This window comes from Morone saxatilis, unplaced genomic scaffold, assembly GCF_004916995.1.
Source record: "Morone saxatilis isolate NCDOM2014 unplaced genomic scaffold, NCSU_SB_2.0 Contig23, whole genome shotgun sequence".
Classification (NCBI taxonomy): domain Eukaryota; kingdom Metazoa; phylum Chordata; class Actinopteri; family Moronidae; genus Morone; species Morone saxatilis.
Genome location: NW_023339796.1, coordinates 17,460,349 through 17,474,649, shown reverse-complemented (window position 1 = coordinate 17,474,649; position 14,301 = coordinate 17,460,349). Strand labels below are relative to the sequence as shown.

Genomic DNA, 14,301 nt, shown 5'->3' with positions numbered 1-14,301 from the left:
GTTTGCTTGTATGACATCTAGTGGCATCGCAGGGAATAAACAAATCCTCAAATCACTGTCTCCCAGCAGATTCCAGGAGCCCCCTGGGGTCCTTGAAGGGCTCTTGGTTCCCTCCTGCAAAATGAGGATGAATGAAGCCATTCATTTCAGAGAAACTCGCGCACCTAGCAGAAGTAAACACCACAAATTATTGTTTATTAGAACACAATGAATGAAAGAAGCACCAATGGTCTTGCAACCAGATGACACAGTAACACTGTTTCCATCATGCAAAGGCACAATCTGAGCTGTTAGTGGATTGTTCTCAAAGTGCTGACAAACTGACAGTTTTGACCTTTATGGTTGCTGCTGCATGCAGGCTGCCTCTGTAGATCTATTGTAAGGGCTGAAATGATCAAGAAACAGAGAGGGAACAATGTAGCAACTACTTTCAGCTCAAATGATATGAAAACAGCCCTAAGGTCATTTTAGAATAGATTAAGGTAACAGATGATTTGCTGAATGGGCGTAGATTTGGGAGAAATATGAATTTTAACCCCCTGATTTTTATACCTCTGATGCCTTTTTACTTGCTCTGCAGTTTTAAAAGCATATAGAGGTTTAGTGAAATACTTCACTGTAATGTGCCTATTTTTTTTTTTGGTTTTTTTTTTACAAGAAAATGCAACGCTTTCAATTTTGGATTTCTTTTGCATGCCTTTAAACACATTTGCCCATGCAGATTTTAATTCAAACCGACAATAACTTTTTGGTCATATGGGGACAGTGGAAACCAGCTCTAAACACAACACTGACATATTATCACATGTTGTTTTATAATAAAAATATCACCTGAAAATGTGAAAAGTAATTAAATATGAGAATATTTATCGCTTATAGTGATGAACCTACAGATAATTATCACCTGAATCTGCACCTCCCATTGGCTTTAAGAGCTTTAAATAGAGTTTCAGCTCATTGTTTAACTGTTTGGCCACAACTTTGAACCATATTGTTTCACGCCCACAACTCGTATAGTGTTGCTTTTCAAAAAGTTTTGATAAATCCACTATACTCTATCTGCTCAGCACCAAAATGCAGACAGACACAGTTAGCAACTAGCCAGTGAATGTAGTGTCGCATTTAGCTGATAAAGAGCCAGACATTTCCCTCAGCAGTTGGTAAAAATAAATGGATAAATAAATGAATAAAAGATTAACTGCAGAGTTGGGCGAGAATTCTCTGTGCATTTGTCATCATCAGCCTTTCACATACACAAATTTGTATTATAGCAGCTTTAAACTAAACTCTAAAAAGTCTTTTAGGAAAGTAGGTGATTGCCATGCATTATCTTTTGTGGCCTACTGGCCTGGAGTATTTCACCCACAGACTATTAAAAGTGAAACCTTCACCCTTTCGCTGTCACCTCACAATATGTTTTCTGATCAAACTTCAGTCATCTCTCCAGCAGGTGGCAACAGAGCTCTATGCATTTTGCAGGATGTAAAGCTTGTAATAGTAAAAGAAAAAGGAGAAGAGACAACGTCAAAAATCCACTTAAGTCACTGTGCTTCTTTTACCTCCATGTCCATCTTTATCTTTTTGTGCAGCTTGTCTTTTGTTAAGCTGTGTGAGGAACCATTTGGTGTCGTACTCTCTGCCTCAGTGTAAGGCTCACAGAGACTCCATTAAGGTCCAAATGACAGAGTGCTCTGTCACTACAGAAAATCACCCCCCTCACCTTTCATTTTTTGGAGTACAAGTGTCTGTTTTTTTGGGGACAGCACATACTCTGAGATCATACTTCAACAGAACAGAAATACTGTTCTTCAGGAGGTTCTCTGCTGTAAATTGCCTCATTTCAGGTAATTGCTGTCTTGCTTTGAGCATCCAGTTACTGCAGCATGAAGGACTTCTTTCGGCACGTGCCATCTTGCCAGACCGCTGCGAAGGCTGGTGACATGGCTATCACGTGTGACACTTTATTGGGTTAATTTGTAATGCTGCACTCCCACAACCAGAAGATTCTTGAGTCCAAATGACTTTTATTGTTAAGACGAGCAACTGATGCATCCATGTCAGAAAGAGCAATTATTTTAACACTAAGCATCAGGTAAATCTCTCACACTGCTTTTTAATTGGTTGTACGGGTCAAATGTGGCTGTTGTGTGTATCTTCATGTCTCTCTCTTATCACTTCCCACTCGCCACGTGAGGAAAGAGCTGTGTGTTTTTTATCTTTATGTGTTTGTAGTTAGACACACACAATGGGTTTGCACTCATGCTGTAACACACTATTCTTCTAGCCTTTACTCCATGTTTGATTAGTTTTTGAAATGAACAAATCACAGTTTTGGTTGACACGTTTTTTGTTTCAGTTTTTCCTAACTTGCAAAAACAGATAAAAAACATTCTTAAAATGAGTAAACCAACATCCATATTCCCTTGAGTGCACAATAAAAAACATTAACAAGGAAACAAAATTAAAAAGATAATCTATTCAAGTAAAAAAAACAAAAAAACATGACAGATATAGCTGTCTACAGTTACAGTAGCTCACTGTGAGGCTGTACCTTAGCAACTAATGAGCACTAAATACATAAATTAAAGTACTGGAATTTGGACCTGATGATGGCATTAAACAAAAAGTCAGGGTATCATCAAAGTTATTACAATTCATCCCTTTGGGAAAACGAATGTCTGTACCAAATTTAATGACAAATCATACAATAGTTAAGACATTTCATTTAGAACCACAAACACTCAAGGTGGCGTTAGAGAAAAGGTTGGGATATCACCAAAGTCATTAGGATCAGTCTGGGGAACATGAACATATACCAAATTTAATTTTAAATCCATCCAGTAGTTATATTTTTCAGTCTGGACCAGAGTGGTGGGCTAAACTAACAACTGACCAAAATTACTGATCATAGAAAAATAACAACAAAGTCAACCGAATTAAAAATAAATTAAAAGCCCCTGCTTTAGACCGGCTCCTGAATCACTGTCACTCTGCTGATCGTCACTGACTTTTTTATCTCTTTGCACCGTATCACAAAACTGGGCCTGAGTTCTGTTTGTACGAGCTGACACACTGCTGGCAAATACTAATCAGGTGTTGTGTTGATATCCACAAACTGGCACGCGACTGAGCGCAGACTGATATGAGATCAGCTGCTTTTAGGCATTCATTGCTCTTCATAGGTCAATAAACACACAGCCTGCTGTGTTTGTCAGAGCGGCCGAGTACAAAGCTGACCTTCCCACAAACCCAATTACTTTGTCACTGTGGAAGATATTGCCCCACACACACTTCCCATTATTTCTCACTTAGTCATGTGGTTGTGGTGGACCTACGTCACAGTATTTCCTGTGTCTTTTTTGTGATCCACATAGATTACGGACTGGAAGGATTGTTATGTGTATCATTTAACCTCATAAGTGCCAGTTCAGTTTATAAAGATGGGGTGCTATTTGAATTAACGAACTGCTGGTGGAGTCAGGGTTCATATAAAGTTCTTATTCATCTTTACAAACGTCTCCTCTGGCTCACTGTACTACCCAGAATTCTTCAGGGAGAATTTTGACCTTAAAAACTTCCTAATTAGTATGACGCTACCTATGTCTGCTGGATTGGGGGAGAGAGAAGGCAACAGAGATATTGCTGAATTGGGACGAAAAGAGCTTAAGTCATGAAAATGTGGGACACATAAAGTTCCAACATGGGAATTGAGAACCGGTTCCAGATTGTCCGATCCATTGGAATCGTATGCCACAGAGCTTATCAATTCTTTTTATCAATGCCATCAAATTTTTCTGACAATGATGTTAAACTCATGTGTCTACGCTGCTGGAAACTTGAAGGATTCATAGCAGAAAGGAAGAAACGAGAGTGGTAATGGTATTGGAATTCCCTAATTTCCACCTGTTTCTTGTCTTATGTTGAGCTAAGCTAACTGGCTGCTGGCCATAACCTCATATTTACTGTACAGACGTGAAAGTGGTATCAATCTTCTCCACTAACCCGTAGCAACAAACAGAATAAGCACATTTCACAAAACGTCCCTTTAAAGAGCAAGTTAGCCTCAGTTTGACTGTTTTATTTACTTTGTGGCTGTTCTCAACTCTTTAGAACTTTAAGTTCTCTCTTAAATAATCTGCTTAGGAGGTGAACTTGGTGATCTTGCATCCTACTAATGTAAAATAAATAAATAAATAGTAAACAAAACAGACAAATACATGGTGGGAACTGCTTTTTTGCATAAAACTGTCAACATTCACTCACCTTATTGCATGCATGTTGAAATGTTGCTGTAAATTCCCTGTCAGAATAATGTGGGAAGGGTCCAAATGTTTGTAGTCTTATGTCTTAAAAAATGTGTTGTTAGTAGCGAAGCAGACAATTGGCTCATTTACCCGGGAAGGTGGAGCTGTAATGAGGTCCTGAGGAAGTTTCCTGGATCGCCAGCAGCAGAAAATTCTCAAAAAATTTAGAAATAAGGAACATGTGGTAGGGTCACAGTAAACTAAGCAGAGCAAGTCTCCTGTGGGACATGCCCTCATAAAGAGACACAGACTGTGTTTTTTTTTTTTTTTACTAAAACTGCTTTTCTTTAAAGAAGCAGTATTTCTATCCACATATCCCAGCCTTGAGTGGATGAGAGGGAATCACCCTAGACAGGCCTAAACATACAGACAACCACATCACATACTCCTACATTCATACCTTGTGGTAATTTAGTCTCCAGACTGATTTCCCTGTCTTTAAACTGTAGGAGGAAACCAGAAAGCCAGACAAGTCAAACTACCTCTCCTCAGGCTCAATGTCATTTTTCTTGTAAATTTAAACTAATGACAAACACATGTATAGCTTTACCTCACTGAGGTGAGTCATCATTATTTGCTATGTATGGCTTGACTTGCTGTCTTCATATGACACTATGTAATGAAATAATGCAGACCAAATGTTGACATTAGACCAGAGAGTTATATTCTCATATCTCACACCACTAATTTAATATCAGCTATAATCAGGTTGTTCAGTGTTTATGAGGCTATTTTCAACAAGTGGACACAAAGGAGTTTATTTGTAGTACAAGCCTATTTTTCCATCTTGCAATTCAAATGAAATGAACATGAGTTTAAGCTCTTGTGGTGTAATTGAGTATTTTAGAGTGAGCTATGGATGGGACCACTCAGCTGTGCTAGGTTTGTTCCCTTGGTAACCTGGTAACCATGGCTGTGGCTCTTTGTTTTTACAGCACTCTCCTAAGTTCAAGCACCGTTGGCGACGCTTATTAATCACCACTCACTCAGCAAATATGTTTTTAAATGAGTATGCTGACTCATTTCTACCAGTGAAGTAGCTGCCCAGTGGAGCCAGATCCACCGTTTAACAGAGCTCCACCTCTTCTGTGCCACATTATGTTTCCACCTTACTGACATTTAAAGCAGCCCATTTAAACCGATCCTCGCTTTAGAAACACTCATGTGAAAAACGGCTGGGTTCAGCCTCTCCCATGCCAGCTCATACAGGTGTGTTTACAGTGTAGACTGTAAAACTTTATGATCCTGAATGTTTAGGTGCACTGAAATAAAACTTAATCTTCTTGTTTTTCCTTTTGTGTAAACACATTATGTTCATTTCTGGCTAGCCAGGGTGGAATAACTATTGTAAACCTGAAAATGGAGATTATACATATGTCTTCAAACAAATAAAAAAGACATTGCAGTAAAATGAGACAGAGCAGAGTCTTGTTTAGCTTCTAGGTTTTTATTTATTTAGATATGTCGTTTGTATATTGAGTTGGATGGTGCTTTTAGGTAACATATCCCATCTGTATCGATATGTTTTTGTATTTTTTGGGGGTCATTTTTAATTTTATTTTGATAATGGACAGTGAAGCGAAGTAATGAAAAAGAAAAAGAGAAAGGTGGAATGATATTCAGGCAATAAAGGACCCTTTGCTGGACAAAAATGCAACCTTACAGACTCATAGAATTTACATAGAAACATTTACGTGCAGGAAGCTCACCTGGTGCTGGAGTCCCATGTACCAAGACTTACTGCAGCGGCCACAAATCTGAATCTGACCTGTGGCCTTTGGCGGCATGTCATCCCCTCATCTCTCCCCCTTTTCCTGTCCATCTAAAAAAAAAAATAGAAAAAAAAACATTACTGTAATGAGGCTGTCCAATAAGATAGAGATCTTTTCACTGTTACTTTAAGTGGCTGTCAAAAGCCTCCAGGAACTTCTCCATTTTAATATTTGGTTTGGCAGCTGGTTCCTTGTTTGTTTGCCAGAGGAAAATCCAGCAGTTAAAAATAGGCTAGTAAAGTTGAACTCCAATCATTTAGATTTCCAGGATGTTAATTTACCTTTAAATGCTAATTTATTTACTGTAAGTTAGCTGTGGAAAACACTGAAGCCAAGCAGTCAGTGTCGTCAAAGTTTGTTTATTGACGGAGTACAGAAGAGGACGTATTATACAGCACTTGAAATCAGTTTTGTCATTCAGGCCTTCCTATTACGCTCCAGCTCATTTTATTTTATCTCTGTTTAAATGTTGATAATGTCTTGGACAACAGTTTCTATTTCTGGTGTTTGGACTGTCACAAACCGGGCCATACGGCCGTGACAAAAAAGGAGGGAGACGCACACAACAAAGCCAATTAACAAATTATTTATTAAGGAAAGAATACTTAAACTAAATCTAACAGTATTATGTGAAATAAGCTTGGCTCAGTGGTGTAAGTGAGTGCATGAGTGAAAGTGTATGACTGCTATGTTGTTATGAAGATGCACGCAACCAAATAAAACCATCCAACCCATAAAACCATAAACCCAAAAACCAGGATGTTGTCTCAGGGAGGGAGAGGAGAGACATAACGCTCCAGAAAGGTTTTTAACAAGGGGCATGGGCGACACAGGCATCAGGTGTGTCCAGTATTAGCTGGACGACCTCTGCCACGCCCACTTAACAGTACCTGCCCAGAAGACAAGCCACACAGACAGAACAGGAAGACCAACCCGGTGGAGTCGTCGTCGTAGATGTAACGTCATTTGAAATTTACAGGTTCCAGTGTGTAGACATTTAGGTTCTTTTGGGGCAGAACAATGGAATTAAGTATTCATGTAGGTATGGTTTTTATTAGGTCGTATAATCACCTGAATATAGAAATTGTTTTTGTTTCCTTAGAATGAGCTGTTTTATCTACTGAGTCCGATTGTTGAACCGCCATGTTTCTACAGTAGCGCAGAACAGACAAACCAAACACTGGCTCTAGATAGGGCCTTTCGTGTTTTTCATGTTTTGCAGTCACCGTAGTTTCTACTACACAATTCACAGCTCGCTGTGTGTGTGGGATGGACATCTAATATTTGGATGGTGGTTGTTTTAAATAAGCAGCTAAAGCAAGGGGAAATGTCTCGTTTAGTGTTTCACTGGCATTCAATTCAATGATTCAGCTTTAATTGACCTATTTCAAAGTTCTTTTGTCCACCCATCTGCATAGAGATACACTCATCACACACAAATGCAACAGACTCATTTCCTCCCTGCATCTGATTAAAATACAGCCAGATGTTGTTACTTTAATCTTTAAGAGTTTTTACTTATTCTATATCTTATCGTATCTTTTATGTTGATCCTAGTTGTTGTTGCCACAGTGATCATATTTTACTCTAGGTATCAGAAAAATAATTTATCTCAATCTCAAACTTTTCTCTCTCTCTATGTTTCTCTGTGCTTATTTGTATTGTTGTCATTCATCTCAAACGTTTAAAAAAACTACACCCTCATGATAACACAACATCAAGTTACATAAAAACGGTCTAAACAAATCCACCCACAAGCAACCGCACCTGATCAGGTCCCTACATGCTTCTTTCTTTTGCCAAAGTATATTCTGACATTTGATAGTTGGATTAGAGATGAATCATGAACATCCGCCCAAACAGAATGCAGGGGCACAAAATGAAAATAATACTTTTACATATACAAATCAGCTAGTACAGCAAAGAGTACGTGACAAGTTAAAGTCAAGTCCATCTGTTTCAGTTTGCTGAACCAAAAAACAAATCAGTGTTTCTTCAATTAATCTCAATTACTGTATGTCCACGTTGAAAAGAGGCCTCATTACACATCACTTCTGGGTGAGACTGACAGAGACAAAGTGGGATGGAGTGGAGAGATAGCCTCTGCCGTTTTCCACAAGTGTGAGAGAGGTGTTAATGACTTTGCCCTCGCCTCTTTCAGGGCTGAGTGTTTGAACAGGAGTTGGCTGTTGCAGTGGGAGGGCGTAGGAGGGGGGATGGCGGCGAGGAGGTGGTGATGATGGACGGCAAGAGAATGGAGGGGAGGCTGCTGTGACTCACAGGCGGAGTGGCTGTAATACGGTAGTAAACAAACCTGCCTGTGGAGGGGCTCAGTAGGCGGCTGCTGTATCCATGACGACCGTCCATCACACTCAGATGTTTCCTGGCAAAATTATCTTATTTTTTGGACACACACACACTAGGATTTCTTGCTGTGAGTTAGATGAGACGATCAATATCACCCTCATGTCTGTGCGATAAATGTGTAGATACAATCAGCATTTGGTTAGCTTAGCTTATCCCAAGGGTTCTGTAACCTGATTTTATATTGAATAATATGAATATGAATGTTTTTTTGCATCTTCCCTCAAATTTGCTGAGCCCCTACTGGCGGCCCCCACTTTGAAAAGCACTGGCTTAGACTGGAAACAAGGGGAAACAGCAAGCCTGGCTCTATCCAAAGTTAGCAAAATCTGGCACCTCTAAATATAGTTACCTTTTGACAAAGCTAGGTTAGCTGTTTCCCCGTTTCCTGTCTTTGTGCTAAGCTAACTCTGTTGTCAGTAGCATAATTTTTAGCTTACAGACATGGAAGTGGTAACAATCTTCACCTAGGTCTTCTTGAATAGGTGTTAGTTTGAGTGTACTATTGTGTGTCTGCTGTTATGTGTGAGTATCTAAATTTAAGATCTACTCTAATCCTGTAGAAGTGAATGACCATCTAAAATGAGCTCACATTTTCTCTCTCTCTGCATGGGTCGAAAATAGATCATTGTTATTAATAAAAGCACAAGAACTGACACACTCATCTCATGTCTTCCATTCCCTGTAACTCAGAGAAAAGGAGTCATCCAGTCACCTACTTGTGAAGTGGAACCACTGAGGCCACCGATTAGTTAGCACCTAAAAAAGCACACATGAGCAAAGTTTCTTCTTCCTTCCTCCTACATTTTTCCAGACCTCAGTAACCACATCCAGTGAAGAGAAGTTTCCACTGTAAAAAAAAACCAACATTTTGTTTCTGCAAATTGGTAATCTTTTATTCAATCTTTACATACAGTACTTCAGATAGAAAAACATATGAAATACAAACCAGTTTTCACCAACCAGTTGCACAACAAACATTCACAGAATAAGAATTAACTTTAAATAAATAAATAATAAATAAACACTAGTGCTACAGGAGTCTCCCCCAGTGGTAGATTTGTTGTGTGAAAGCAACTCATTTATATCTCTCTGCAATTTAGAATTGATGCCACTGTGGCTGCCGTTCATGCAACCATGTATGTACAGGACACGTGTCTCTTTCAGAGGCAGACAGCTCAGTCTGTGTCAGTCTCTTCTCACAGCTTCATGTGTCCTTTAGCTTCCAGCTCGGACCCCAATCGGTATACAACCTTCCGTCTCCAAAATAACTCCACAACCTGGCACCAAACTCCTTGGACTGAGGTATTTGTTCCACTTGAACCTTTCCAGTCTCTGCTGTGCGTCAGTAAGCTTATGTCCCTTTTGAGGAGTGATCACGTCTCATCTTTTTTTTTAAAGTTTGTTACGCTGTCTTGGCCTTTCTGCTGACCTCCAAGTATATGGAGGATTTAAGGAAGCGAGGGTAGCAGTCTTTCTCCATCAGGTTGTAGATTTTGGCTTGCGCCAGTTCGAAACAGGACTGTCTGGGATGCTCCATGTTCTCCTTTGTGATGGCTTTGGTCACATGATCAAGATTTACCTGTGGGGAAACAGAAGAGACAGAGAGTTGATTATCAGCACGCCACAGCGAGATAAGAGAAGCCAGCAGAGCATCTTAAATCGTCTCTGTAGGTGATTTGATATTTACCTCTCGTGGCGCATCAGAGCCGATGAACTCGTCGTAAATTTTCTTGGCTTTGGTGGCCAGTTTTGAAGGTTTAGTTGTCTGGTAGTCCTCACAAGCCAAGTAGAAGGCAATGTTTTCTTCACTGAACTCTGAGACCAGGAAGGCTCTGAACAGGCACAGTCCATCTGGAGACAGGAGAGAGAGGCGAGAGTTAACATCTGGTATTCGTCTTTAAAAACATCTGCAGTGATTGAAACATTTGCATCAAGTGTGATCTGGAGGTTTAAACTTACTTTGACTGGACAACAGTTTGTCAAACGACTCCTTCCATTTCAAAGGCTCGTCGACATTTAACCTGTAGAATAACAGAAAAAACAACATTAGGAAAAGTTCTAAGAACAACCAGTGGTCCACTTTAATTTGACTGGCAGGCTATAAAATGGTGAATTTTGAATTTGAATGTATGCCTTACCTCAGTTTGTCATTTTTCTTTGACTGGCCAGTGATGCTGTGATCTGACTTCTGTAGTAAACTTCCAAACAAAGCTTTCAGCTCCTTTGCCCTGCGAAGATAAAGAAAGAGAACATTTTACAAAGAGAACTGAAAGGTAATTAAGTCCAGTTGTCGTCTTCAAGAAGTAAAGGAATAATTACTGTTTCTCCAAAAACAGAAAAATATCAGAAAACACTCATGGATCTCACCTCTCCAGGCAGGTAATAGGCAGCGATTCAAGTCCTCTACACATGATGAGATGGTTTCCTGCTTACTGGTGGATATTTCCAAAGGTTTTAACAGTTGTTTCTAAAGTATGCAGCGTCTCACAGAGCTGTCTTTCTTGCTGTAAGTGAGTCGCAGCTGGTCTGTGGTCTGCCGCCTGTGTGGGAGAGTGACTTTTTATAGGGTAGTCCACTCTGTGACATCACGCCTCTCAGCCAATGAAATAAGACGTGTGGGAGGATGAGGAGACTCCTCAACACTGATTTTCCTCTTCACTACTTCCTCACTGCTGAACAACATGTGTGGTAGTTACAGTGACTAAATTACTTCACAACTCTTGTGTTTGCTGTCAGGGTGTGTGAATGTGTGTGTGTGTGTGTGTGTTGGTGAGTGTTTCTCTGTGTGTCTTATATTTCAATACTTGTAAGGGGAACCAGACGTTCTTACAAGGACAGAAAATCCCCTGAAGTGAGAATGTTTTGACAGTCCTTTCCTTTAATAGAAGTTACGTTTAGTCTCAGGACTCAGGTCAACAAGTCCTTATATCTAAAAGACTAAACGTGACGTGATTTCCAAAATGAATCAAGTAAAAGGAGCGTTAACACAATGTAAAAATACTCTGTTACTGGCAGATATTATTGTCACTGTCAATCTTGTATGTCTAAAACATCACCTTCGCATGAGTTTGGAAGTTTGTTTTAAAGTCTGCTGTTCTGGGCCACTGTAGAAACATGGCAGTCTAACAACTCTGTAGAAGGTAGCAAAAACACTCTTATATTCAGGTGATTTATACACTAATGAAAACTACTATGAAGATATTTATTCCATTTCTGCCAATAAATCCTCCTAAATGTTACACACTAGACCTTTAAGTACCATTTTAATGTTGTAGTTGGTAAAAGTGGAGCAAATTTAAAGTAAAGTACAAATTCCCTTAAATCCCTCGAAGTTGTACCTTAAATTATATGAGGTCATTAAACTTAACAAACCAATAGGAATCATATATTGTAGGTGAACCTGTCCCTCACAAATAGGTCCAACAAATAGAAAGGTCTGTACCTGAGCAGCATTTTCCAATTTTAGGCAATTAAAGCGACATGGGGAAATATTGTTTTCGTGGTTGAGACAAATAAGCTCTGAGTGGTGTTAGGAAACAGAAAACAAACGCACATTAGAATCTGAAACAAGGATTTGCCTTGGTGTTATGGTGAAAATTGCAAATATAGAAATATATTAATATTAATATAGAAAGTAAAAAGAGCAAAGTACTGAGAAAGACAAGAATCATGTATGTAAAATAGAAATTTGCAATAAAGACATGTAAAAAAATATTGATTTTATTGTGAAAAGAGCTGTATAGTGTTTAAAATGAGGAGGATTTAATGTACACAGAAATAACAATCCAAAGATTTAAGTTAATATAACAGAAGGTATCGAATTAGATTCGGATGTTTAATAAAGACTTTACATTAATGCAACACAGGGCAGGACGAGAGCCATGGGGGTCCGGGGCATTGTTGATGAGCGGCTGCAGTCTGGCATTGTGGCTTTGGTCTTGATGGACTGCAGCCTCCTGCCAGAGGGATTGTTTGTGTCCAGGGTGAAAGAGGTCAGACATTATCTTTCCTGCTTGCCTCAGGCTCTTGAAAGCGTACAGGTCCTGCAAGGAAGGCAGATTGCAACCAGCCCCCCTCTCATCAGAGCGAATGATAAGCTGCAGTCCGCTCTTGTCCTTGGCAGTGGCAGCAGTGTACCATGCTTAATTTGCTTCCATAGGTTATGCTTTCAAAATACTTCAAAAATACAATAATAACATACAACACCTTTGTTTAAAGGCCTGGAAAACCTATTTCCTCAATCAGCTTTCAAGTGTTAAAATCTTAAAAAATAATAACTGCATAAAACAAACAGTGACATTAAAAATGAAAATAAACCACAGTAGGAAACTATAGTAATACAAAATCCCCCATACTATTCATCAGAAACAGCTCACACAATATAATAATAACTTTTATTGCCAAGCAATTATTCTGTGGCCCAAAAGTCCCATATCAGCCTCTTTATTTACTTCATTATCTTCAGTATTTTTCTCAAGAGAGAAAGGAAGAATTGTTTATGGTTAATTTGATGAAGGTCCTCACAGGTACAGTAACTAAGAAGTGTGTTTATATTGCATGTGTCATGAGGAAGAGTTTACACAATCTCTGTCTGGATTTTTATTCTTGTCCATTTTTTTCTGTCTAGGCATGATCAGGATAACACAGTTGCGTCTATATATAGCTTAAGGGCTGAGAAAACTATTGTTAATTGAATTCAAAAAATCTATATTTAGACTGGACAGGGAGCCAGCTAACAGTAAACCTCACTAATGGGTTATTTCTTAGTGAGTTCACAGGAAAATGCTCAGGAAAGGGAAAATCAGGCAGCCGGATGAAAAGGTAGAAAGCTCATTGGAAGTGTCTGAGTTAGTTTCCTCTGTCGGAAACCCCGAACAATGCTTTCCTTCTAACTGGCTGCTTTGTCCGACACGCTCTGAGTGTCAACGTAGAGTCACTTCAGCCTGAGATAATGAGCTGCTTCCCAGCGTTTTAATAGGGAGGAAGGAGAATGTTCAAAAATGGAGTTGAAGCCAGGCAGTAATCCATCTTTTTTGTATTGTAGGGAAGTGGCATTAATTTAGCTTTAACTGGAAAGGTAAAGGAGGATTTAAAAAAAGTCAGTGGCCTATTTGGAATTATGTAGAGTAAGAATGACTTTTGTTTTATTTATGGAATATGTTGTATTACTGTAAGGTAGTTAAGTCTACAGTGTAACTTTATATTACAGTAAATCACACTCCTACAAGGTAAACTAATGATTGTATCAACTGTACTTTTGCAGCACAATAGCTGAACCTCTGTGGAATTATAAATTAATTTGGGTGCATTTGCCTGCAGCCAAAGAGATTGTTCCTTTGTATCTCTTTACGTGTTTCTAGCTTTGCTTTAAGTTAAAGCTGCAGACTTACTGAAGGATCTGCTCACATTATGCAGTCCTGTTCAAATGTATTAAGAAAATACTTATCTGGCCAAAACTGGACATGTAGTGGAGTGTCTGAGCTTTGGCAATGAAAAATTGAATTTAAAGCAGTGGAACAGAGGGGGTTATGTGTTTTTTGTGTTTTTCTGTTGGTTCACAGCCTATAAACATTATTTTGTGTCTCATATATGTCTCATATAAATAACAAGAAGGTAACCAACTAAGCATACAACTTCATTTTATTTTTCACATACCCCAAATAAAGCTTAAGATCTAAAATAGCAGAAAATTGATGTGCAAGACCTTCATCCACTTTGCTTTGTCAAATGCATAATATCATACAGTACCATAAGTAGGGTAAAGTTCTGAGCCTGAAAAGCAGAGAGTCTATTTTGATTCTTAGGTCAGTGTTTTTCAGGACATTGTGGCTCAAACATGTTCCAGTCCTGGGCGAGTG

At 39.0% G+C, this 14,301-nt stretch overlaps 1 protein-coding gene across 1 annotated transcript; it reads right to left on the bottom strand.

The window, feature by feature from the left end:
• Window positions 1-9,838: 9,838 nt before the first annotated feature.
• Window positions 9,839-10,966, bottom strand: rgs5b (regulator of G protein signaling 5b). Its single transcript, XM_035670822.1, has 5 exons — window positions 10,811-10,966; window positions 10,582-10,671; window positions 10,403-10,464; window positions 10,131-10,294; window positions 9,839-10,022 (listed from the first exon to the last, which is right to left on the bottom strand). The coding sequence occupies exons 1-5, from the start codon at window positions 10,852-10,854 to the stop codon at window positions 9,846-9,848; spliced, it is 537 nt and encodes a 178-aa protein (XP_035526715.1). The 5' UTR covers window positions 10,855-10,966; the 3' UTR covers window positions 9,839-9,845.
• Window positions 10,967-14,301: the final 3,335 nt, after the last annotated feature.